At 45.4% G+C, this 26,391-nt stretch overlaps 1 protein-coding gene across 1 annotated transcript in view; it reads right to left on the bottom strand.

Annotated features, from left to right (window-relative positions):
• Positions 1–464: 464 nt before the first annotated feature.
• SUCLG2 (succinate-CoA ligase GDP-forming subunit beta) overlaps positions 465–26,391 on the bottom strand; it is a 600,661-nt gene continuing 574,734 nt past the window's right edge. The window contains exon 11 of the mRNA XM_078661482.1: positions 465–2,113. Within this exon, the coding sequence (XP_078517608.1) occupies positions 1,998–2,113 (116 nt within the window). The 3' untranslated portion in view covers positions 465–1,997. The remainder of the gene's footprint in view (positions 2,114–26,391) is intronic.

Here is a 26,391-nt window from a genome sequence, read left to right as displayed (position 1 = left end):
ACAATTCTGTTCAATGATACATCTAGACTACCAATTACACCCCTGGTCCCAGGATGGTAACAAATAACAGTACATGAGGCAGAATGCGCACTGCAGGGTGGTAAAGAGCAACAATTTGGGATTGATCAAACAGGCTCTTTGACTTGAAATGGGATTTGGATATTGTTTACAAATGTCTTTTAATATATATTACCTTCAAATAAGTCATTTGATTGCTCAATCTGTGGGGAGATGGTGTTACACTGAAATATTACAAATGCCTATGTATTAATGAGTTTAATGGGGTTTAGTATAATTAAAAACATATGAAAAATGTACTGACAGAGTACATTCTCCAGTCTCTGACATTCTATGGAATAAAAAATATGCTTCAAGCACTACGAATTGTATGCAAGTATGTTGACACTGTAAAGCTTTAAAACACCAAAACACCTGCTAGGAGAAGAAAGTTACAACTTTAGCAATTTAGAACTACAAGTGTTTTATTCAATTCAAATGGAGAGAATATATTGGCAATGTACGAAGACAACAACAATTAACATATTTCATTTCAATGAGAAAACAGTGAGAAAACAAGATTGCTTTTTTAAATTAAAAATTTTTATTAAAAAAAGAGGGAAATTGTATATTTAATATACATGGTACGGCTATAGTAAAACTCAGGTAGTTCAGCAACATTAAGCCCTTGGACAGTAATTAGTTTAACCCATGACCAAAACATTATATATCAATATCAAATTTGAATTATATTATTTTAGAACACTTTAAATTGTAATGTGTATTCATTATGCCATCTAAACCAAATGAGACCCACATGTATGTGATACTGACTTATGGTATACGTTTTGCTACTGAACTTATAAGTGTTTGCCCTGAAATACACTTTTTTACTAGATGAGTTTCAAGATACCCTTACCCACCTGACAATGAGTGGAAAATGACAGAGGGATACAAAAACATATGGGTTTCGTTTACAACTGATGAGATTGCAGTTTGAGAAGGTGTGTGCGGTCTCATTTAACGGAAGGTTTTTATATGGTAATTTCCAGTAGAGCAGAACCAAAGAAAAATAAAAGTGAAAGAATAATTATCACCTGACAGGAAATGTTGATCATGTTGATGCTAAATGGATACCATAAGATATTAAAATACTTATAAGCACAACTTCTGTATTAAAATCAAAGTAAAAATAAATGTAAGTCAAATTCGGGAAAATCTTACAATGGGGCATTTCATGGGTCAAGTACTAATGATAAAGTAATACTGTAAAAGTGCAAATCATTAAAAAAGTAACTGTTGAATTATTCATGCTGGTATGCATTTACATGTTAAAAAGTGTACAGTACACAATCCTTTGAAAGGTTAGCAGCTGCTTTTTACTTTTGCATACATATGTACATACAGTATAGGAGCGATTAATAGAAAACCGTATTTAGATTTAGGCTGTGTATTGAGGAAATATGAAACTTGGAATACACTAGCATATGGGTAACGAAAATACTATGAGATAGTTTTTGCTTAGACATGAGGTATCCTTTCTGCACAAAAACAGTACAGCGTACATTATTAGTCGTGTGAGGTAATGATCTATATCAAAGTCAAAGTCAAAGTCTATATATAAATCATTTGGGCTCTCTGAGCATGTACAGCTTACAAATTGCAGCAACAACAAAACAGTATAATGAATATTTTCACCTAACAGCTATGACAATATAATGTTACAGTGATGCATCTTTCTTCTGTATGTCCCTTCCTTTTACATAAAATGTACATGTAGTGTAAAAGATAACTTCAATCGTTATAGGCAGCAATCAGTGATTCAGCCCAATGAAATGATAAAAATGTAGACAGCCCTTTAACCCCAATTTGAAAAAAAACAATGGTTGCTAAAACATTCAGTTGTGATAAGTACATGAGTTACATTCACCAAACAATGGGAAGATCATTGTTTTTCGAGTAAATTTGATAATTCCAATGGATGACTGAAATGCATTGGTTCACAGCTTTGCAACACTGGCCACTGCTTTCTTAGCTGCGTCATCAAGGTCACTGGCAGAGCTAATTGGTAATCCACTCTCACTCAAAATTCGCTTTGCTTCTTGCACATTAGTTCCTGTCACAGAAATAAAGGAAAAACTCCTTAAATGCCTGCATTTTATTTTGATCAATACACAAAAATAGCATTAACTTGTTTTAATATGAATCTTTGCTTACACAGCAAAATACTGACATTGTCAAGGTCATACAGTACAGTTTTTCTTCACTTTTTTTATTTTAAGACAAATGAAAATAAAACAGTTGAAATAATTCACAATGTGTTAAAGCATTCAGCAAAATCACAGTGGTAGCAACTGGGCAAAATATAGACAACAAACGGTTCCTCTTGAATTCTTCCATATATCCTGAAATAAGTGGAGCAGTAAAATAGCTGATGTTTTGTGATATTAAATTTGCATTTGAAAAAGTATTCTGCAAATTACTAAAACACTATTATTCCAAGATGAAAACAAGGCCAGCCTATTCATGGAGAGTGAATAAAGCAATATGCACCCATTTAGTAAAACATGGAGAGTGAATAAAAAAAAAGCTGTACTCAACTGGTAAAACTGTAAATTTTAGGCAAGCACTGAAAAGTCTCATTTTCAACTGGCATTAAAAAGGAAAGACAGCGTGAACAACATCTCTAGATGCAAAATTCAGGTTCAGGTTAGTTGGCTACAAACAATTCTCAAAATATCTTTATATATATTGCTCAAAATATGAATTTCAATACCTGGACTGATTGCTAAAAACAACAGCAAATGATCTGATATAATCTCCCTAAGCAGAGCACATCTTTGGATGATGGAGCTACTGAAGGGAGACCTCAAGCAGTCATACCACAAGAGTTGTACGTAATTCGAAAATTAAAGGTTTAACCCCTTCGACGCTCATGACGAGCTCAGCTCGTCATGAGGTACGCCTCTCGTACGCTCATGATGAGCTGAGCTCGTCATGAACCGCGGGTTTTTAAAAAAGTCAGCGCACAGCGGGAAAACCCGCAGCCCGCATGGTGTTAATGCAGTAGAATAACAAATACTGTGCAGTCCTGGGAACGGTTTTACAAAATGGAAAAACTAAGCCAAAGATGTTTTCAGGGCAAAACAAGCTAAGATACAGCAATTAACATTGAAAGTAGGTTTTCAATAAACAGAGCAACGAAAAAAGAATAACATAGCAGCAGAAATGTATATTTTATTTGTTAGTTCATTGACTGACCACAAATTAAAAATCAAAAAAAGTTGAAACTTTCCTCACGTAGAACTACTGCTAGTAGATCAAATGTGTGCTTTTTATAAGATTCCCGAGGGGAAACTGTCTTCAGAATTCAAATGTGTGTATCCATAAGTGTGATTGGGACAGATGTAAATCATGCAGGAGCTTAGGGACATTGTGCATTTGTATTTAAGACAACTGTACATTATGCAAGCATTCTAAAAGAAAAAGAGTACATCTGGTTTATTAGGGCTGGAGAAAACAGTGGGGGGGAAGGGTGTGAGGTTTTCTCACAATCTGAATAGTTAACCAGTTGGATAATTTTGTTGAAAGACAGATCGGGGGGGGGGGTGACTGGTCAATGTGCCTAGTATTATGCTGGCTACTCAAAGCATGCCTCGCTCTGTGGAGATGATAATTGAGAGAAGAACATATGGTCTAAGTAGATTAAAGATTAGTAAGTGAACATCCCATCGAATATGAAGTGGTCAGCACTATTAATTTCAAGAGGACTATGTGGCAGTGGTTCCCAATGCACCTCCCCTTCACAGCACTCCGAAGTATTCTCAGACAAAAGAGATATTTGGGGGTAAGGGGAACAGTAGATAAGAAGAGACTGATTCTTTAAGTTCAGCCTTCCTGGCATGCCTCCCTGACTCCGTTTGATGTAGAGTTATTGCCGTTTACTATACTATGTTGCTGGGCTAAATAAACAACATTACATGACAATTACTAGTAGTACCAACTTACCATTCGATTTGTAGCTTTTCTAAACAGGCTATACGCAATGCCTATTAATGAGAACAACCCAGCTCCTCTTCTATATGTGACCTTGGGAACAGTTACTTTGTCCATTTTCTTTTCTGTTGAGTTCATTGGTAGATTCTGATGTCCAACTGAATGTTGTTCTTTTTCTTCCCGTGCATTTCAATTTTCTTGTTCAAGTCTTATTTTTCAAACACCAATATTACTTAGGTCTTTATAAGTGCACTTAGCTTATTGCCCTTTTTGCCCTTATTGCCCTTTTTTGACTGTTTATAACTGCTAGTTCGGAATCACTCTCTTACCTTGTTTTATCCTCACAGACTCAACAAGCCTCTGCACAGGCCATGCCAAGGCCTGACAACAAACTATTATGGCAAAGCTGATTGGAGCCGAAAGTTAGAGAAATGGTTGAAAATACAGATGCTGACAGGAGCCAGATAGAAAGCTAAACTAAATAATACTACTGGAAAAGCTAAGCCGAAAACACTGCCTCCCCCTCCCCCCTGAAGAAGCATGTTGAAGACCACGGTCAGATACTATTTCGTGCCGTTCTCTTGAAGTAAGGTAGCAAGAAATTCTGTTCTGCGTGCCCAGTGTTTTCTGTCTTAGGATTCGTAGGTAACCATCTTGGAGTTTTCTTCTATGTCCACTGTACCTATAGGATACTCCACGCATTGCCTGCAGGATACTTTGGTACACCTTTGTAATACAAAGGAATTTGGATTGCCTCCTAGTTGATCAACACACACTGCATCAGTGCCCCCTGCACTTTCTGATCCCCAGTGGATTTTTTATCTGGATTGCCTCCTAGTTGATCAACACGCACTGCATCAGTGCCCCCTGCACTTTCTGTTCCCCAGTGGATTTTTTATTTGAATTGCCTCCTAGTTGTAATACAAAGGAATTTGGATTGCCTCCTAGTTGATCAACACACTCTGCATCAGTGCCCCCTGCACTTTCTGATCCCCAGTGGATTTTTTATTTGGATTGCCTCCTAGTTGATCACCACGGACTGCGTCAGTGCCCCCTGCACTTTCTGATCCCCAGTGGATTTTTTCCTGAGACAGCGTAGGCTGGCAGCTGAAATAATTTGACCAGTGATTTATTCCCCTATCTATTGGCTGATCGGCAAAGTGGTATTCTACACACATAGCTGTATAGGTGCCAAATAATAGAGGTTAGTAGTGAGAGGGAGAGGGGGTAATCCTGGCAACAGGAGGGAAATGAGACAGCCAAATGAGACACTACCCTCCCCTAAGCGGACAGGAGCTTCAGGGTGTGAAACTAAATAAAGTATTCTTTTGTTTTTTCAAAGCACCAAAATTCATCAAAAGTGCACGGTGCATATGTAGACCTTTCATGCAAACTCACTGGCAAAGTTTCCACAGGTGCCAGCAGATGCAGGCAGAAGGATGGTGAGTAGCCAATCCAACCAAGATGCAGGAACTAAGAGAGCCTACTCAGTCCTTACCAGCTGATAGATGCCAAACACCACATCAGGGCAAGAACCAATATAAAGTGTACCGTTTTTTTTAAGGAGCAGCAGCCTCATATAGCAAAGTTCATTCAAACCGAAAGGTGCACACGAGGACAACCAAGCAAAATGTGCATTTGCAGATCTCACTTTTTTTTGTTTTCCCATATCTCTTTCCATACACCTACATTAATGTCGGGGCCTTTCTTCCTCATTCACATATTGAAAATGGATTTGCTACTTTCCCTTGCCGGGAGTACATCGCTGATGACTTCCAAGGTGGAAAATGATATGCATCTGATAGCTGAATACCCGCAAACATGTATTTGTTCTATGTGGATCTATCCAAAAAGGCCTACAAATGTACCCTTAAACCAGGATCTGCCAATGCAGAAACCCACCATAATGGAGGAGTTTCCATACTGGTAAATTATATTTGCTAGGTTAGATGTCTGCCATCTCTGTTTGTACAAATCAGGAATGTGACTTTAGGTCTCACAAACCTATTTTTGCACACGTAAGTGGAGGTGTTGAGATGTGAAGGCGTAAAGTGTGTGTACTGGTAGAGGAATATTATGTAATTTAATTGTATGACATGCTGTGAACTCGCATTAGGGGAAGTGGGGGGGGTATATGTGAATGACAACACTACAAGCTGCAACTGATTATTGCAATTAAGTATTATTTTCCACCATTTGCAGCATGTGATGCTGAAGATCATGAGGTGTTCAAGTCCTCTTACTTTCTACATGAGGGATAAGCAGGAGTGGGGGGGGCTGGCGTAAGGAAATATCCCTGATCAGTTGATACACCGAGCATTGGTGATATGATGTAATGATTGACCAATTGGAAGAAAGGTGTCAGTTGCACCTTTCTTTGGGATAATCAAGCAAACAGATCTAACTCCTGGACCTTGCAAATGTGGTGGGACGGGTTGTATAGCTTCTTTTTGGAGTAATGCCTGCACTACTTCTAACAGCAGCTGTAGGCTGTCTTGGCTGATGTTGTGCAGGGGAGGTCATATACTGGGTGTAGTACCTGTGGGCTATGATGGAAAGCATCTACTGATCTAAGGTTATAGCATTCATCTTGGCACGGTATAATTTGATGGGTCCCTCGACAAGTATTGAGCAGTCTAGGGGAATGTATGGAAGGTCATTGTCTGGAGGTGGAGTCACCCTTGTTTTGAGCACCTCTGGCTTTAATGAATTTGTTACCATGTCTGGTTTATTGCTTGGACGACTGACCTTCCCAAAGGGGCTGCTACTGTGTGTGTTATGGGGATCCTGCTGTTTCTGCCACAATACGCAACAGTTGGTGATGACAACCAGTCTTCTGTTGCTAGTTTTGGTTCACTCCTATTGACTTTGCATTGTTAGTGTCTTTTTTAATTTTCTTCAGCATCCAGTCAACTTGTGGTACGAAGAGGTGTATTCATCACTGAATGGCAAGCCAATGAGGTTCTGCTGTAGTTCAAGGTGGAAGCCAGAAACGCTAACCCAAGTGTGGCAGTGGGTGAAGCAAGCTGGTGTTGGTCTTGCGGAAGGGTATATTAGCGGCTTCAAGCATATATCTGATGTTGGAATTAAAAACTATTTTGCCATCTTGGACTATTTCATTTTCTCGCTTTTATTTAACTGCATCGCTGCGGCGGCTTTTCCCGCTGTGCGCGGTAATTTTAAAAATACCGCGTTACATGACGAGCTCAGCTCGTCATGAGCGCACGGCAGGTTACGCTCATGACGAGCTGAGCTCGTCATCAGCCTGCAAGGGGTTAAGAATTGGAAGATGCTTTATAAGGGCTTCCATTTGCTCTCACTGGTGTCAGCTGCACTTAGAAAGAAGACCGAGACTGAGCATCCCCGTGTGAGCGGAAAATACATGGCTATGATGCGGCTTTAATGAGGTTTTGAAATCGGATACCTTGTGGAGGATAAGTAATGCTCCAGACGGACCCCCCCAGCGCCCTGTACGCTCCTCTTACCGGCACCCTGAGGCTCAAATTGCAGTGGCTCCATCCCCGCGAGGACGACTGCACATCTCTGGCATCCTGGATCACTGCTGCCCTGCATGCACCCTGCCTGACATCGTTGGACGCATCGACACAGCAGCGGAACTGGAGAGATGCAGGAGGAAGCAGCGGCCCTTTCCTGCCCCGCAGAAGAAATCGGCAGACTCGCGCAGGCAGCACCGGCAAGAGTGAACCTGGACCTGGATCAACTGGCACCCTCGTAGCGCTACAATTCTACAGCGCTGGACAAGGCAACATGACCGGGAAGGGGGCGCGCGGTGTCAAAGTGAAGAATACCCTTACTTCCTCCCAGGTGAGCACAGCGCATACATTGACACAGCAAAAAAAGCCAGATGCCCTGGGAGCTAAATCCAAATGCGGGGGGGGGGGGAAGGGCGAGAGGACGGAATGCATGGATCAAAAAAATACTGAAAGTGAGATGGCAAAACTGGCAGTAATCAAGAAAAACACCACACGCCTTGCCAAAGAAAATGGCAGCTTACAACCATTAATCACTTCAGGTTTTGGCTCCACAATTAAGGCAGTGAACGGCTCTACTGCAATGGGAAGCTGTGCTGGCGGTTCTGAGGCGTAGCTACCGCAAGGTGAAAAAAGGTTGTGTGAAACGTGGCAGCCTATGTTGCAAGAGGCCATAAATGTACCACAAACCCCTGATAATGTAAAATCAGGATAAATTCTATTCCCTTACCAAGGAATCTGAATTCTCTGACATCAGCATCTCAGTTTCAAGCGAGGAGGAGGGAGCTAAGTGGTACAGTAGCTCAAACACTGACCCTCTGAAACACAAGCAGCTCTACAAAAAGGCACAAAAAAAAGAGCAGGGACCAACGCAAAAAAGACTACGATTCCTCTGACAAAGAAGATAACACCGAGCTAAAGTGGGACTATGAAGAAACTGCTCTCACGGTATTCTCTAACCCCGAATAAACCTTCGCGGCAATCAGACTACCACGGAAAGCACCAAAGGAGTGAGAACCAGGGACAATACGAATACAGCAAGAAACCTGCTCTAACCGACATCTTACAGTCCATTAAGAGCTTCCAAGCTGAAGATAAAGCAGATAGCTGGAGATCTCGTCTAGCTGCAAAGAAACTACAGGGGGCAGTCAGGAAAGTAGGAAAGACCTGTGCAAAAATCGCTGACCGCATGGCTTCAGTTGAAGTAAGAACTGAGCAACTCGAAGAGGATGTCACTAAGCTAAAAAAACAAAACGATGAACACAAAGGAATTGTTAAGGACCTGATGTGGAAGGTAGAAGAGCAAGGAAACCGGCAGAGACGTAACAATCTGTGATTCCTGGGGGTTCCAGAGGGAGTTGAAAAGGATGATCCTAGGAAGTTTATGATTTCACTCCTTAAAGGGGAATTTCCAGAGCTGCAGAATTGGGACAAAGAAGTTCCAGAGCTCACCAGTTTCCTTTGTTCCCTAATAAGCGGGCCCAGGCATCACAGCAACATTCCCGGGCCATGCTGGTATTTTTGGGAAATGTTTTGCTCCGGCAAGCACTCTATGATCTGGCTAGACCCAATAACAAGCGATCATTTGAAGGTATAGCTTTTTTTACCCGACCAGATTTTGCGCACGCCACGGTCGAGCGCAGGTGGAGACTGAAGCAGCTCTTTGATCCCTTTTTTGAAACTGGGGGCTACGGTGTACCTACAAAACCCAGCCAGACTCAAAATGATTTTTCAAGGGGCTACACGTAGCTTCATCTCTGCAATTCAGGCCAAAAACTATTTAGAGGAAATCGCAGGACATAAACAAGGATCGCTATAGTAACAATGATAGGTGGTCCAATGTAGGCGCACCCACTCGGAATTCTTTCTGTTTTTTCGTCACTGAATTTTCTCTTATCCCACTGTGTGCACTATAAGAGGGTTGGTACTATGAACTTGATTAGATGTGATGTGGGGTGTTCTTTTTTTAAATGTTTTTTAAATACTTTGCTTATGTTCTGGTTTGCTCATAGCCATCACTACTACAAACTCTTTAAACGGTTCAACTCACACAGGGGGGGCTTAGCGGGCTCACGGGGGGATATGATGAGGGACGTCAAACCCCTGTCCCAGCGGCGGCCAGGTAACCTCCAAGATTGGTGGTGGGTGGGGGGGGGGGGCGGGGGGGGGAGCGGATGGGTCAGACAAGTCACCAAAACAAACAAGAGCAAGCGTTCCAGGGAGTACAGAAGGAAAATGGCAAGATGAGTAATATCAGCTCTGCAAACTAGACACTCGTGTTGATATCTCTAGGACACCTATCTAAAAAATTATGGGGGGGGGGGTTAAATGTGATATCCCTAAATATCTGTGGATTGAACGATATTAAAAAAGGCAAATGGTAGCAATAGGATTACGAACCTGGGGGCGAATATTGTATGCCTCCAAGAAACGCACATAGAGGGATCTCAAAGCCATATTTTAAACACACTAGGGTATAGGTTGGTTTGTGCCTCTTCACAAGGGGCACGGGTACGGGGGGTAGCAATCTTGGCAAAAGGCAGCGGGTATGTTTTTAACCACTCTAAATATGACAAATTTGGCTGATGGGCTATTACGGAATGCCAATACGGAAAGGGTCAAAAGCTGACTCCATGCGCTATATATGGGAGCAATACGAATGACCCAGCTGTCTGACGAAATCTCCAACGAGCTCGCGCATCGGCCTCTTCCGGTAATGGTCTGTGGGGACTTCAACATCAACCTCCCGTCAGATTGGTCTCTGAAAAATGACTGGCTGTACAAATGCCGTAAACCAAAGGTATTTAGGTCTCTGAAAAATATGAGCCTCGTACACGGACTAATGGACGGCTGGCAAACATCCAACGCTAATGACACAGGGCACACTTTTTTTCTAATCCACTCTACGCACGTAAGAATTGATTATGTTTTAATGCCAAACTCACTCAAAAGTAATTGTGGAACCGAGAATTTGCCTCGGATATTATTAGACCACAATCCCCTAATCTGTACTCTAGCCATTCTACCCGTAAAATCAGAACCTACACCCTGGACTTTTGAAAAAGCCCTGCTGATTGATCCTAAGTACTGTACTCATATGAGAGATTGAATCCCCAAATTTCTAGCCGATAATATTGGCAGCGCCTAAATTGACATAGTATGGGACACCTTGAAGGCAGGGATACGTGTAGAGACGATGCAGTACTCTTCAAGGGCAAATAAGCTAGAGAGGGAAACTATGCAGAGCTTACAGGAAATCTTAGGTAGCCAGAAAAAAAATTGGTCAGAGCTACAAGTGGGGGAAATGCGGCCGAAGAAAACTCTAGATCCCTAAGTCAGGTAGCAATTGCTAAGGTAGCTATCACTAACATCTTTATTGACAAGTCAATCAGGAAAGCAACCGCTCGAAGAGAACTGGTTTATGAAGTCAACGAACAAGTGGGCCACCAGTTAGCAGTGCGAATGCAACACCAAACAACCTCAAATCTGATCAGGGAAATCAATGATCCTGTTGTGTCAATTAAAGGATCGAGAACAGATTAGAGAAGCATTTTGGCGGTTCTACAGAGATCTGTACACCGAAGAAGGCAGGGGGGACTTAGCCGAGATAGAAAGCTCCTTTGATGGAGGCGAGGGTGAGAGGCTTGAGGAAGCTCAGATCATATTGGAGGAACCCCCTAGCTCAGATGAAATCCTAATCACCGTCAAAAATCTTCCAAAAGGGAAAGCCTCCGGATTGGATAGCATCCCTTCCGAGTTTTATTCAACGTTTCTGGAGCAAATCAATAACATTTTAGTAGAATTAATTATACACATATTTAAAGGCGGCCATCCTCCCAACTCCTGGTCTAGGGCTAAAATAGTTATTCCCCCCCGCCCAAAAAAAAACCTCCCGAGCAGCTAGGATCATACCGCCCCACACCTCTCATCAATGCTGATTCGAAAATATATTCAAAGATCCTGGCCAGCAGGGTCGCCCCTATGATACACAAGTGATCGCCAAGAGCCAACATGGCTTTGTGCCGGGGGGATCAACCATTAACCACATTTAGAGAGTGATCGCGCTACTTGACGGTATGGAGACTGCGGGAGACCCTATGGCATTGATCCTTCTCGACGCCGAGAAGGCTTTCGATAGGGTCTCCTGGCAGTTTCTTTGGAATTCTATTTCGAAGGTTGGATCCAAACAGGCTTCATTCGGGCTGTACAAAAACTGTATGCTAACCCCAAAGCAGTGGTACTGGTCAATGGAAGCTTAACTAAGGAAATCACAATATCCTGAGGAACACGCCAGGGCTGCCCATGCTCACCATTGCTTTTCGCAATATACATTGACCCTTTCATTCGCCGGCTAGAAAGGAATAGAGAAATTACCCCTATTGAGTTACAGGGATACTCAACAAAAACACTCGCATACGCAGACGACATCGCGATCGTCTTCATTGATCCTACGACAGCCATTTCCGCCATTGAGAGAGAAGCTAGCAAGTTTGGATTAGTCTCTGGTTATGCGCTTAATCAAGGGAAGACAAATTGTTTTGAACAAAAAAAGCAGAATGGACGATTGTCGAGTGGTGGACAAAGCTACTGCCTGGGAGTCGCAATCTCCTCTGATCTCGAGAATTTGGTAGACATTAACCTAAAACCAATGCTGTGCTCAATACAGAAGGATCTACGCCGCTTAGACAACCTCCATTTATCTATTATTGGAAGAGCAAATGCAGTTAAAATGGTTTTCTTCCCTAAAATGTTATATTTGTTCAGAGCAATTGTTAGATCTGGGGGTCTCTAGTTGGCAGAGGTAGGTACCACTGTCCAAATAGGGACCCTTGCTTCTAGTCAGGGCAAGGAGATAACCCTCTGAGATAACCCCTGCTCACCCTCTAGGTAGCTTGGCACGAGCAGTCTAGGCTAACCAGAGGCAATGCGTAAAGTATTTGTACCAACACTCACAGTAACACAGTGAAAACACCACAAACTGACTCCACAACAGTTTAGAAAAATAAAGGTATTTTAATCTAAACTACACAAGACCAAAACGACAAAAATCCAACATACACAGTTCAAGAATATGGTTTCAAAAAGAGTTCTTAAGGTTGCGATAGAATTCTCTACGTTGCGATAGAATTCTCTACTGATGCGTGAAAAGTTCACAGTTGCGTCACGTTTACTCACAGTACCTTTTAGTTGCAACAAAGTTCCAAAAGCAGAAGCTGATGCGGTGGAAAACAAGCGATGCGTTGCTCCTGAGACCCTGGGGAGGCGATGCGACAGCCCCGCTGCAGCAGCGGGCGTGTTGCGACGAATCCGGTCTGTATGGGGAGGAAGGCCACTTGTATGGATTCCGGTGCGTAGGTTCCGTAGGAAGTCTGTTCTCGCAAAGGCACGATGCGACGATCTCGTAGGGGCTGCGACGATCTCCGGGGCGACGATGCGCGGTCCAGCGGGGATCCTTTCTCTCGCAGCTCCTCGATGCGTTGATTCTGCGACGATGCTCGCAGCGACGTGATGCGGTCCGCAAGCAAGCGGTGCGGCGATCTCACCCAGCGACGACAGGCTCTGCGACGATACTCGCAGCGATGTTCGATTCTCCCGCGCCGGTCTGGTGCGGCCCGCAAACGAAGGATGCGACGTCTCTGGCAGCGGCGTCAGGCGCTGCGACGCTCTCGACCTCCGTAGCGGCGGGAAACTTCTCGCACTGTCGGGGATGCGCTCCGCAAGCGATCGATGCGACACTTTTCAAGTTCAAAAGTCACTCAAGCTTAGTTTCAAGCTTCCCAGCTCAGGTACAACTTCCAGAGGCCCCACAACTGGATCAAGCACTCTAGGAAGGACAGAACTCTCTCAGCAGAGTTCAGGGAAGCTGGGGGTGAAGTCCTTTTGTTCCTGGGACTTCAGAACAGGGAGCCAGCTCTACTCAGGCCCTTGGAGATTCCTTCAAGACAGGGGACACAGCTCAGCAGCAAAGTCCTTCCCCTCTCCTTGGCAGCAAAGCAACAGGTCAGTCCAGCAGAGCAACAGCAGGACAATCTTCCTTCTTCAGTTTCAGCTTTCTCCTTGGCAGAGGTTCCTTCTTGATTTCCAGGATGATCTAATTTTCTGTTGTCAGGAGTCCTGTACTTATACCCCTAAAGTCTTTGTTCTCTTGGTGCATGTGGGCCCTGAGCCCGGTCTGAACCAGTTCGGGGTGGATCCTGAGCACTTTGTTTTGCTGGCTGCATCTTTCCTTTCAGAGTGAGGGGCAGGGTCCTCAGCCGCCCAGCAGGGGGGTGGAGCCAGCATTGTGGAAGGCAGGCACAGCCCTATTCAGCCCAGGTGCTAACTCCTCCCACCACTCCAGTTGCAACTGCAGTCATTCAGCCTAGTGCTGACTCATCCATCCTGCTGGGGAATTCCCCTGCCCCTGTCACTCACAAACCAGACAGTCAATACACAAACAGGCCCAGGCACACAGAAGGGTTAGACAAGAGAACAGCAACTTTCTAAAAGTGCTGTTCTCAAACCCAGGATTTAAAAACAACCTTTCCTAAAAGATGTGTTATTAAATTCTGAGTTCAGGGATACTAGATACTTATGTCCTATCTTGTTCCTATGGGAAGAAATGCTGTTAACCACTGTAGCCAGCATCCCCCATGTTAATCTATGGAGCAAGATAGCCTTACAATAGTGAAAAACGAAAATGGCTGTAATTCACTACCAGAACATGTTACCTGCACCAGTACATGCTCTACCTTTCACATACACTGCACCCTGCCCAGGGGGGTACCTTGGGCCTTCCATAGGGGTGGCTGATGTGCACAAAAAGGGAAGGGTTAGGCCTGGTCAGTGGGGTCACTGGCCAGGAGGACATGGCAGTGCTAAACTGCCCATAGGCACTGCAGTGGCAGACCTGAGACACCATTTTAGAGCTACTCCTGTGGGTGGCACAATCAGTGCTGCAGGCCCACTAGTAGCATTTGTCATCACCAGCCCTGGCACACCCAGTGCACTTTACTAGGGACTTCATGGTGATACAAACATACCAAACATGTATATCCAATCAGAATAACAATTTACACATGGAGCACTTACACTCTGGCACTGATCAGCAGTGGCAGAGTGTCCAAAGCATCTAAACCAGCAAAAACGAAATCCAGCACAGCATCAAAAATACAGGAGGTAGAGGCAAAAAGATAGGGGGAAACCACGCCAAAGATGCCAGGTCTAACAGCAATCTGTCTCAAATTCAAGCACCAATGGTTTAAATCAATTGAACGCACATTTTCTAGTTTCATTTGGGCATATTAACAACCCCAGGGGGCCTATAAACTTCTCACTCTCCCCAAGGACAGAGGCAGGCTTGCTCTTCCCAATCTAAAAGCGTATTACTGGGCATCTGTGCTACTCTATAGCAGGGAACTACAACAAAATACGGGGACGGAGGAAACGGGCAGGGATGACAATACACCATCCATATTCCAACTCCTTCCGGGCAATACAAGCAGAGGGTATCTATGGAGACATCTACATGATAGCTACCACAAAAGAGTTAAGTTCAAAACACTCTATAGTGGGTTTAAGGTTTGGAAGGTGGTAAGGAAAATGTTAGGCTTAGGGCAAATCTCACACTATACCCCCTTAATGGATAACCCAATCCTCCCGGCAACCATCTTTAGTGATAATTGCATAAGCAAATGGTACAATGTGGGAATAACTCAGCTAGGATGCCTTTTCACCCCATACGGGGTTAAATCTTTTGAAGACCTGAAAAATGAACATCACTTGGATTGGCGGGACTTTTTTAAACATCTGTAAATCAGGGATTTTCTGTTACGCAACCCAGGGGGGAAGACACTAGGCGTAAAAACAACTTTAGTGGAGTCAATCATTCACACTGGAACTACACCATTGGCGGAGTCTATGCCTCCCCAACCGCAATGTTCCCCGATTATTTAGAGAAAACTTCACAGAAGTGGCAGGGAAAATTAGATATATCAACCGAGGGATTTTTGCATACTTGCCAGCTAGCTCAAACTATCCTAATTTCTACTAAATTCCAGGCACAATTTTACAAAACCTGCTTTTTTGTATACTACACCCCAGATAACATCGACAAGTGGGGGAGCGGCAAGGGGACCTGTTATCCGAGATGTAGGCAGGTTAATGCTGACTCTATTCATATTTTCGCCACCTGCACCGGATTAACAATCCTAAAACAAGACATAGAGAGATTTTTTACGTCTGTTCTCCATAGAGAGATCGATTTATCGAGTGAGTTAATCTTACTAGGGGCAGATGATCCGGATAATCCCGGCAGTGGCCGCAAGCTTCATTTTGTTGCAATGGCGGTTTTGAGATTATGCATTGCTTCGGCATGGCTAGATCCTATAGCGCCCTCTTTCCAACAGTGGCTAGCTAGATTATTAGCCATATACAACATTGAGGTGGCCATCTACAAAAGGAAGGGTAAACAGCCAAAAGGGGGCTTAGGATTTGGACTCCTCTTACACAATGGTGCACCGCGCAAAACTAATGGGAGTGTACTGTATTTTCCTTTTTTGTCTGTTTTTCTTTTCCTTCTTCCCTTTTTCTAAGGGAGATACTTGCTCTTGAAAATTAATCAAATGTATGATAAAGCAGATTCATTGGCAAAGCTACACTGTAATGCTCATGAGTTAATGTGTATTATGGAATCAATGGAATACCTGTTCGACTCCGGTTTGGGGGGAGGCGGGGTGGCGCTAAGAAATGGAACATTTTGAATAAAGATATTTAAATAAAAAAAAAAAAGAGAGACTGGAGGAGGTGCTACGCTTGCAACCAAGATGGCCGCGTGAGCTCCCGGCTCCGCCGACCTCCGTTTTTAGGGGGATTATCGTGGCACATATCCTGATTTTACGCCCGACCTCCGTGTGGATGAATAGTTGCAGAGCTTGAAGGTGCAATCCCGAGAATTTTATCGGCCTGATTGACGGAGTTATACCGAGGTCTAATTCCCGGCCTAGTCCAGCTTGGGAGCCGGGGCCTCCAGTACTGGCCCTGCCGGGTTTCAGTTTAACAACATCGGCCGTGAGACTCGACTTGGGTACGGTCCCCCGAAGTGACGGTTATCCTTGTCCGATAATGATGGCGGTCGGTTAGTCGGACTAACATCGTACGAATCGCGACTGGACACGGAGGCTGTGGGCGGAGGTCCCCATCCCGGAGTCCCGGTTTGCTGCCCCCCCGGGATTCGGTGGATTGGGGTCCTCGCTCGCGGTAACGGAGTACGAATTGCTGCAATTTCATTGTTAAGTCGCCGTCTGCAATTATCCGCTCCGCTTTCGCTTGTTCCCCCGGAGATACCCAGGTCTTCGGGGAAGAGACCATGTTTGTAGCTGAAGGTGCGGAGATGGGCCAGACGGAGTATGAGCCGTCGCTGAAGACCGTACTGGCTGCCATCTGCGCACTACACTCGCATCTGGACGCCATTGTCTGCAAAATGATCGCTGGCGCAGCTGAAACGGGGAGAGTGGGACCGGACTCAGATTCATTGCATGGCCCGGCACGAGCTAAGTTTTCCAAGGTGTACATTGAGACGGAGGATGGAGGCACCGAGCAGAAGGATGTATTGAGGCCCGTGGTCGGTGCGCGGCCGCCCACTTGCGAACTTGGAACTTCGAATCGATCGCAACAACCGAGACTGCTGTCATCAGATGTGGAACCACCTGTTTCCCCATACCCGGGGACATTGAGAAGCGACCTGCGGTTTGCACTTTTGTCTCCCCCCCCCCCCCCAATAAGTCGTACTAAGTCCACGGAGGAAATATCATTGTCGGTGAGGGAGAATATGAGTGTGGTTGGGGTTCTCGGGGACCTACTATTTTTGATTTATTCCAGACTGAACTTTTTTGAACTCTTTTCAAAACTTGGTTCTCCTGTGAAAGCGGTGGTTCTACCAGACGGAGTTTGCAAGGAAGATGGTAAGGGCCTAGGATGAGATTGACTGTTCCATTCTGACATTATGACTTCAATGGACACGGGATTTGCTACCATACTGCTTGTGGGAGGTTGGGCGGTGCCTGTAACTTCCCCTATTCGTTTTGCTTGTGTATCCTTAAGGATTTTTTTTACTGTACTGTACTTTCCTTATGACGGGGGGAGGGGAGTCCGGGACTCTGTAAGATAATTTGCTCCTCCATTTTTTACTACTTTTAGTATTAGTTAGTTGGGGCGACAGGCACACTGCTAGTTGGGGTTAGGCAATAGCCATATGCAGGGGTGCAGGGTGGGGTTTATTGTATTGTCTTTGTTTTTATGTCTTTGAATCCTACACATATCCTGACAATGGGTGCCTTCCTAAACGGTTATCCTCCTCGGTGGGTGGACGGGACGTGGGGGTCGTAATGTTTACATGGTTCTCACAGTGTATGGCCTTTTAATTGCTGCGAGCTGGGTGCGGTCGCCATTTTGTCCACTGCTCATCTTCCTAAATTCTCCTGACACTCGAAAGTGATTCGAATACGATACTCCTGCTACCTATGGGTGGTGGACTTTGAATAATGTCGTTTAGACTGGATTTGAAATTATTGCATTTATACGACCGCACTCCAGTATTATTTCATGCTTCAGCTTCTACCTTGGGGTTACCCGTCTATTTTTCGCCATATGTATGTATATTTGTTGTTCATTCCATGAAGTAAGACACCTGTTGTTGATTTTTCCTGTGTTCTTCATTAATAAAAAGAAATATAAAAAAAAAAAAAGAGACTGGGTTAATGTCAATTTTTCTCCGCTGTAGGGCAGGATAGCAGCTTTTTTCTTTGGCAATGAGTGCGAGCTAGAGGGTGGATTTTGAGGCAATCTAGGTTCCAATACTGGCTCGGTTGGCTCTGGGTGTCTTGGCATAAAGGATCAAAATCTAGGCGTTTCTCATGCCAAAGGTGTTTTCGGCTCAGAGTGACTTCAGGATCAGTGGGCGGCGCCGAACATCATGCCCTTCTTTTGAGGTAGGTCTGGGATCAAAGGTATGGCACTGTCAGGGCCATTCATTGCTCTGGAACTAATGCTTCATTTGAAGTCGTACCCTGGAGGAGAGATCCGTGGTATGAGGTCTGTGTGTGAAACCCTAGGTGTTTTTTTCCTAGGAGTGGGTTTCACTGAGGGCCCTGGAGAAGACTTCTCCAGAGTCGTTGGAGGACAGGTATTCGAGACTCCGCTCCCCATGAGTAACCAGATTACCGAAGCACCTGCCTCTTTTGTCCCCAGAGTAAGTCAATTCAACGTCTTCAGTCCAGACAGTGGTTCAGGAGAGCACAGACACGGCATCCGCGGAGTCCCTCACCAACTATCATGCATATAGTCTCTTTACAATGAAAGGATTTCCATTGCAAAAAGGCAGCATTGTTGTGATTCCTCAGAAGGTAGAGGTTGCGAAAACCAGATGCTGATTCGACCACAGCAACTTACTACATTTAGGCAAGGCACAAGTCCTAAAAAGAGAAGTGGGGGACTAACCAGGTTAGGCAGTATGTAAGTGAAATCATGACTCGTGCCATCACAGCGCATGATGTCACGACGTGTGACATTGCATGTCACATCAATGGAAGTGACATCACAAGAAATGACATCAGGTATTAAGACCTCACACATAAGTTTATCAAGTACATCATGAGTACATTTAGGCACATTATGAGATTTACCAAATGAGGTTTGGCATAGGGGTTGTGCCAAAAAAGTGGTGCAATCCCAACTCAAAATCTGGGCCTCAGCTAATACATTTATTTTTTCAAACCCTGCCATAAATAAATTGACAACAAAGAGAAGCATGGTAGTAGATATGTAATGCTTAATTGGTTGCAAACTCTACATTTTTAAATATTTGATTGGGTTAAGGCATCTGCTGTGAAGGGCCCCAGTAAATCTTCCTTCAATTTACCGGCTGGCCGCAGCCAAACTACAAACAGAGCATTTAAATTATACTGCTGAAAACAAGACACGATCTCATAATTCTTACTGCATTGTGGGCATTCACAGTGTCTTACTCGGATCACAGTAAACAGGCAGCTCAATGCAGGTTGGTTAATTGAAAGAAAAAAAGTAGCCGATTGTCTTTCATATTGTGAGGCTATTTGTATCAAGGGTCTAATGAGACAGGATTTCAGATGTTCTGGTAGAATGATCACATGAATATTAGTGTACTGTAAGTCTGGTATCTACTTAATTTTACTCATTTAACTCGCTTTGCGCCTACCCCACTGTAATGAGACAGGATTTCAGATGTTCTGGTAGAATGATCACATGAATATTAGTGTACTGTAAGTCTGGTATCTACTTAATTTTACTCATTTAACTCGCTTTGCGCCTACCCCACTGAAGGTGTCAGTTTGCTCTTGCTCGGGGTGACGTAGACAGCCTGGGGTACTTGTTGGCAAGCGGTTTTCCATGGACAATTTGATGAGTAATATTAGGAGCTCAAATTATCACTTGATCCTGCTGCAGACAGGTCATAATATCCTCTGACAGGAAGGGGTCAACCATCATCGCAGGAGATATTATTGGCTATGTAAACGCGAAGGCAGTAGCTACTTCTAAAACCAATGTGAGTAAGCCACAATGCTGCAAACATAAGGCGGAGGGGACTCTTTAATTTATGTAAGTATAGTTTCCTCTCTGGTTTACACTGGCTTACGGTTCCGGCTAGAATCAAGCTAAAGTCTCCGTTTCTGAACCATTACTCGCTTTTGCCATTGCACCTGTATACATCAAAGCCGGGTCATTATGCCTCGTTGCCTAAGTCTTCACTTGCGTTGTGGCAGCCAACAGTTACTCACAAAACAAATCTGAAAAAAAAGAGCTGAGGGCACATTCATTCCGATAGTTGCCACCTCTCTCCGTGAAATGCTCCCCAACGGCAGGGCTTTAAGTGGGCCGGGTCTCACCGGGTCTGAGCACCGCCAGTTTTTTTACGAAGGCCTCGAAACTGGTCTATATCTGGCTCTGTTTTGTGCCATGGCACAGAAGGTCCGTTTTTTCCGAGCGTTATATGGGAAGGGAAATCCTTTAAAGCGAGTCATTTTCTCTCTGGCTTTCTCTTCTCTTTTTAGAACTAAGGAGCAGCAGCATTGTCGTGGTGTCACCAGGGCTTTATGTGGAAGCTTTTTCAATATTATGTACAAGCCACAGTTGCTGCTTATTTATCTTATGCAACTAACAACCATTGACAAAGCCAATAGTCCTGACTTGTTGTAAGTATGATGTTACTTGTATCATATATCTGGATAAAATGACAGAAACAACAAAATACCAGTCAGGAGGTAGACTATGCTAAGCACAAACTTTTAGCTTACGTGTTTTTAAGCCACACCCTTAATAAAATAGCCCACGCCCCTTGAGAGACCCCCCAGTTTTTTCATCCCACTTAAAGCCCTGCCCACCGGTGAACTGGCACAGAGTTCTCAGCTCATAGCAGCTATAACACTTGTTCCTGCATTCACATTCGCATTTTCCGAAGTTCAGAAAAGTAAATAAAACAAAACAAAAAAGTAGGACGCAGCGTCCAAGACATGGATATACTAACACGACTGGCTATCTTGCAGTTCTTGTTAAATTTTTTTTATCCGAACACCAGAGTGAAAAAACTGCAAAGAGAAGCGGCTGAATTCTGATATAATGTTCTTGTTCTAAAAGATTGTTTCTCTTTGGAGACCAAATAACTTAAATAAACGGTGGCAGCAGAAAGAGGCAGATAGTGCAGTGGTTGAGGACGCTGGTCGCATGTCCACAAAGCAAACTGTGGAATCTCAGTAACATTTATTAAAACCCTTAAAGACAAAGTGTCCCGGTCCTGTTTTTTGAAGCCATCACTTCAGGAAACAATGCTTATAACGTGTATGCATTGACACCAATGGTCATATACGCAGCATTCAATTACAGAAATGGGCATAATCGAATACGGCAACAGCGCCCTTCAGCCACTAGGTGGTGGAAAAGAACTGCAAACAGTTTCACGTTCCTGGTAATTCTCAACTTGTGTTGTTGTTCACTTAAATGGTAAAATGCCATAGGTTAATGCAACTGTAAAATCCATCTCATACTACTTTTTGGTTCAATGCAGCTGAATCCATGTCTTTTACAGAAAGGAAACAGGAACAACACTTTTTGCTGTGCTGTGACACTAACACATTAGTAACACGGACGGGAAAAATCCAGGGGGTATTTACGTGAACTTCGCAATAAAGAGCACGTGGTGTTTTGTTTTGTACTATTTGTGTAGCGTTTATCATCTTTATGTGGAGCGCTGGTGCGCTTACTCAAAGGGATAGCATGCTATACAGTTTAAGGTGCAAGGTTTAAATGGTGTTGTGTTTGTTTAAGTCCATTTGGGAAGTGCTTTCATGTTGTGATAAAATCACCAAGGTGAGATTATCGTGCTAAGTGTGCCGTCCTGTCTGGCAAGTACAGATGCACGGCCTACCAAATACTATTTTGCAAAGAGGGGGCGGGGGGTTACAAGGGATGCAAATGACTGAGACCACACTCGGTATCGTAGTGACGGGAGATGAACCCCTTTTATTATACCCCACGTGGGCACAACAGCTGGCTTTGCCATAAACACAGGACCGCTAACTGTTACATCCCTCCCCAACTGGGCTCCAAAGCCTGGAACATACTCCCACCACCCCTCTGTCAAATCACCACAGAAACAGCTTTCAGAAAGGCCCTCAAAACCTGGATTTACACCTTATCTGACTCACAATGTAAAAACTTAATCTAAACCTACCAACCTATCTCACTACATGAACAAGGCCTCCGGTTTGTTCCTCTCTAAAGCGCCAAGATGCTCCCTGGAGTGTAATCCGCGCTATACAAGAACCCTTTACATTACATTACATTACTTGGATCTTCAAAGTCCAGTCCAGGAAAACCCAACTAACACTTTGGACGTGCTGTTATAAGTCTGTGACGTGTTTAGCATGCAAAGTCCAGAAGAAGCAGGTTGGGCTGGGGATTGGGGTGCAAACCATAGCGGTGTTGTTGACCCCTGATGGAGGGTCTACATGGTGACAGTGATGGTGGTAGCAAGCCAGGAGGCAGCAGCCCTGATGAGACAGAGTCTAGGACATTGGTCGCTTCATCCGTTCCGCAGGGGCGATCTCTGTCCGGATCCTGAAGGTCTTGAGGGTCAGACTCTGATGGTACCGGCGGGACCTCTTTAAACCAGGAGGTGTTGCGGGATATTTCCTCACTGCCTTTCCAGGCTGTCACCATGGTGCCGTTACTGGCGACGACAGTCCATACACCTGGTTCATGGGCGGTACGGAACTTTCCTCCCGGTCGGCGATCTTTGAGACAAACTGTGGCACCTGGCCGGAGTAACCGGGGTATGGCGGGGCGTCGGATGCTTGCTCTGCGATTTTGCTGTTCACCTTCGCCTGGGTTTCTTGCACGTTGTGTGGCGGGGGTGTCCATCCTAGACACATGGGGATTAGGTGTCTCGGTGCCCCTCTGAACATGAGTGTCCTGGGGCTCTGTAGCGTAGTGCAGTGTGGAGTGCTCCTATATTCCCGAAGGGACTCGTGGAGGCGCCGCTTTGGGTCTTCTTGTTGCGTATTAACAATGCGCAGCATTTTGTTTAGTGTCCTCATGGATCGCTCCACGTCCCCGTTAGCTTGGGGCCATTGGGGCGTGATGCGGCGGTGGTGGATTCCCGGTTGTTGAAGAAAACATGGCAAAGTCAGACCCTTGAAAAGGTGGCCTAGTGTCGCGCCGGATCTCGGTGGGGAACCCAAATGTGGCAAACACTTTATCCAGGACGGGTGCCACCTGTGCGAATGCTGTCAACATGACTGGCTCCACTATGGGGTATTTTGAGACTGCGCCTATGAGGCGAGCATATGCTTCCCTCCAGGGAAACTTCCAAAGTCTATGTTGACTTTCGACCATGGGACGGTGCAAGCTTCTTCAGTGATGACCGGGATCGGTCGCTCAAGTGCACTTATCATCTGGTAGGCTGGGCAGCAGAGTACAAGATCCTCCACCATCGTTTTGAGTTCTGGGAACAAGACCTTTTCTCTCATTCTTGCTTTCATTTTCGTCACTCCTTGGTGACCCCCATGGGCTAGTTGGGTTGCTCGTTGCCTCAGAGCTTGTGGGATTACCAGCTTCGGAGGAGTATTCCGTCTGACATGGCGCTCAGCTCGCTTCACACTGTCCATATTTTTGTCAATTCTCCACGGTCCTCGGGTGCCTGTGTGTTGGTTTGCTGGAGGTATGCCTTCCATGATCCTTCTTGAACTGCTTGCAGAGTCCGGGTGTAAACAGGGTCTTGCTCAGCTGCTTTCTTAATGTCCTCCAACGTCATTGCCTGGGGGCCTGCTGCCACGGAGATCATATTTATATACTGTTCCACCTCCTCGAGGTTACCGTTTCCTCCATTGGGGGCGGGTTACGGGACAGGAAGTCAGCGGGGTTTCTCGCCCCAGGGCGGTAGACTACCTCCATTTGGTAAGGCTGCTGCTGTATGGACCATCTTTCAATTCGGGCCGATCCTTTGAAGAGAGGGACCAGAGGCTGGTGATCAGTTACCACAGTGAATGAATGGCCTGTCAGGTATAGATGAAAATGGTTGCAGGCCCATTTTATCGCAAGTGCCTCCCGCTCAATCTGAGCATATCCTGCTTCAGTGGGGGTCAGTGACTTGCTGGCAAATAATAGGGCCACCCACCAGCCTGGCTCCTGGGAGAGCACAGCTCCCAGCCCCACCGGACTGGGATCCACTAGTAGTTCAGTGCACTTCGCTGGAACAAAATAGGAGAGGGTGGCTGCCCCTAGTAATGTGTCGTTGATGCTCTGGAACGCCTCCTCTTCCCCCATTCCCCAGTTCCACTTGACATCCACTTTTGTGAGGGCCCTCAGTGGTTCTGCCCGGGTTGTGAGATTGGGGATGAACCTCCCACAATAAGAGGCCATGCCAAGAAAACTCCTCACCTCAGTGGGTGTGGTTGGAGCTGGGGCGCTCCTGATGGCCTGCGACTTTTTGACATCCACCTGGATGCCCTTCTGGTTGAATACATATGCGAAAAATTCTAAGGACGGGTGAAAAAAACTGGCATTTCTCCCGGTGGAGTGTCACTTCATGTTCACGGAGGCGACGCAAGGTGCTCCGCAGATGCTTGTGATGGTCAGCGACAGTCACCGAGTGGATCAGGATGTCGTTGCTGACGTTCATCACCCCAGGTAGGCTGGGTAACATCTCGCGGATGGTGTTCTGTAACACCTCTGCGGCTGAGGATATCCCAAAGTTCAGTCGTTTATACCGCTGCAACCCCAGATGGGTACTGAAAGTTGTAATGTAGTGGCTATCTTCCGCTAAGGGCAGTTGGTGATACTCTGCGTTTAGGTCTAATTTAGAAAACCATCAGGACCCGTTGACATCCGCAATTATGTCATCCATGGTAGGCATTATGTGGCGCTCCCTTTTTATTGCCCGGTTGGGTAACCTCATGTCGATGCAGAGACGTATTGCTCCCGGCTGTTTACGCTTCTCAGCGATGACCATCGGGGACACCCATGGCGTTGGTCCTGAGACTTTTTCGATTACCCCCTGCTTCTCAACTTCCTTTTCCACCAGGGACCTCAGGTGAAATGGGACTTGCCGATGTTGTAGAGCCACCGGGGTGACAGTCTTATCAATGTCTAGTTTTATCGGGTCGCATTTGATGTGTCCAAGCCGTTGGAAGAGTTATGGGAGCTTGTCCAGTATCTCGTCAATTTGGTTCACTTGGACCCTCCTGGCAAACAACACCAAACCAAGATCTTCCGCAGTGTGACTGCTGATTAGGGTGTCTGCTTCACGGTCTATGACATGGATGACGGTTATGACTTCTTGATCCTCTGATCTGACCGGGACAGATATTTTTCCCTTCAATGGCAGGGGGGTTTGGCTACCATAAGCAAATATCTTGGTCCAGGATGGGGTGATCGGCGGTCGAGGTTGGAGGCCCATCACTTTTACAGACGGCCCTTTGTCGATGATCGCTTTCACCTCCGATCTCGCAATCCTGACCACGCATGTGGGTTGTGGCCTTCTGCGCTGCTTGAGTTCTCGTGTGACCGAGATGAGGCATGTCACCACTTCATTCTCCTCCGTGGACAAGTCTTCTGGCCCTTGGTACCTTCGGCTGGTTCTTTGAGGTTCTTCCTTCTGCGTGGAGTCTGCAAGGGACAGCTGTCGCACCGTTCGTGACGGTGGCCTTTGTCCTCGGGCGTCTCTGCCCCATTCCGGTCTACTGCAGATGGCAGCAAAGTGGTTGGGAATTCCACAATTCCTTTGCTGCGTGTGGCTCATGCCGCGGCTCGATCGTGGTCCTGTCTAGTATAAGGATGTCTTCCAGGGCCATTTTTGGTTGACGCAAAATGAGTCCTCTTAGGGTCTTGTCTCGGCACCCTTGGATGAGCTGGGCCCTTATCTCCTTTGGCTGATAATCCTCTGTGCACGTGCTCGCAGACGAGAGTAGATTGCGTCAATCGACTCCCCTTCCCGCTGGCATGCCTGGTGCAACTTGAATCTTCGAAAATCGGGATTCAGTTGGGGGGTCGAAATGGGCATTTAACTCTGCCACCGCAGCCTTTTAAGTCTGAGGCAATGCCAGTATTGGGCAAGTGTTTGAATAGCTTCAATATTTCATCTCTGGCATAATGGAGAAGTAACAACCTATTCACTGCCCTGACAGTCTCCTTGTGGCTACAAAATAGTTGTTCAGGCGTTCTGTCCAAATCTTCCACCAGGCGGATGCTGTCGCTGGCTCTTCCAGTTCACTTGAAAGGTGGTAGCACCCTTGTAAGAGCGTGATGTACTGGGGGTCTTTGTTGGGCCAGCGCTGGGTTATCGTCAACCATGCTTCAGGTGAATGGTGTCCTTCGTCATGTCCCTCTTTGCTTTTCCCTG

The sequence above is a fragment of the Lissotriton helveticus genome, chromosome 9 (assembly GCF_964261635.1).
Source record: "Lissotriton helveticus chromosome 9, aLisHel1.1, whole genome shotgun sequence".
Classification (NCBI taxonomy): domain Eukaryota; kingdom Metazoa; phylum Chordata; class Amphibia; order Caudata; family Salamandridae; genus Lissotriton; species Lissotriton helveticus.
The sequence above is the reverse complement of the archived record's forward strand: the minus strand, read 5'-3'. Positions and strand labels throughout refer to the sequence as shown.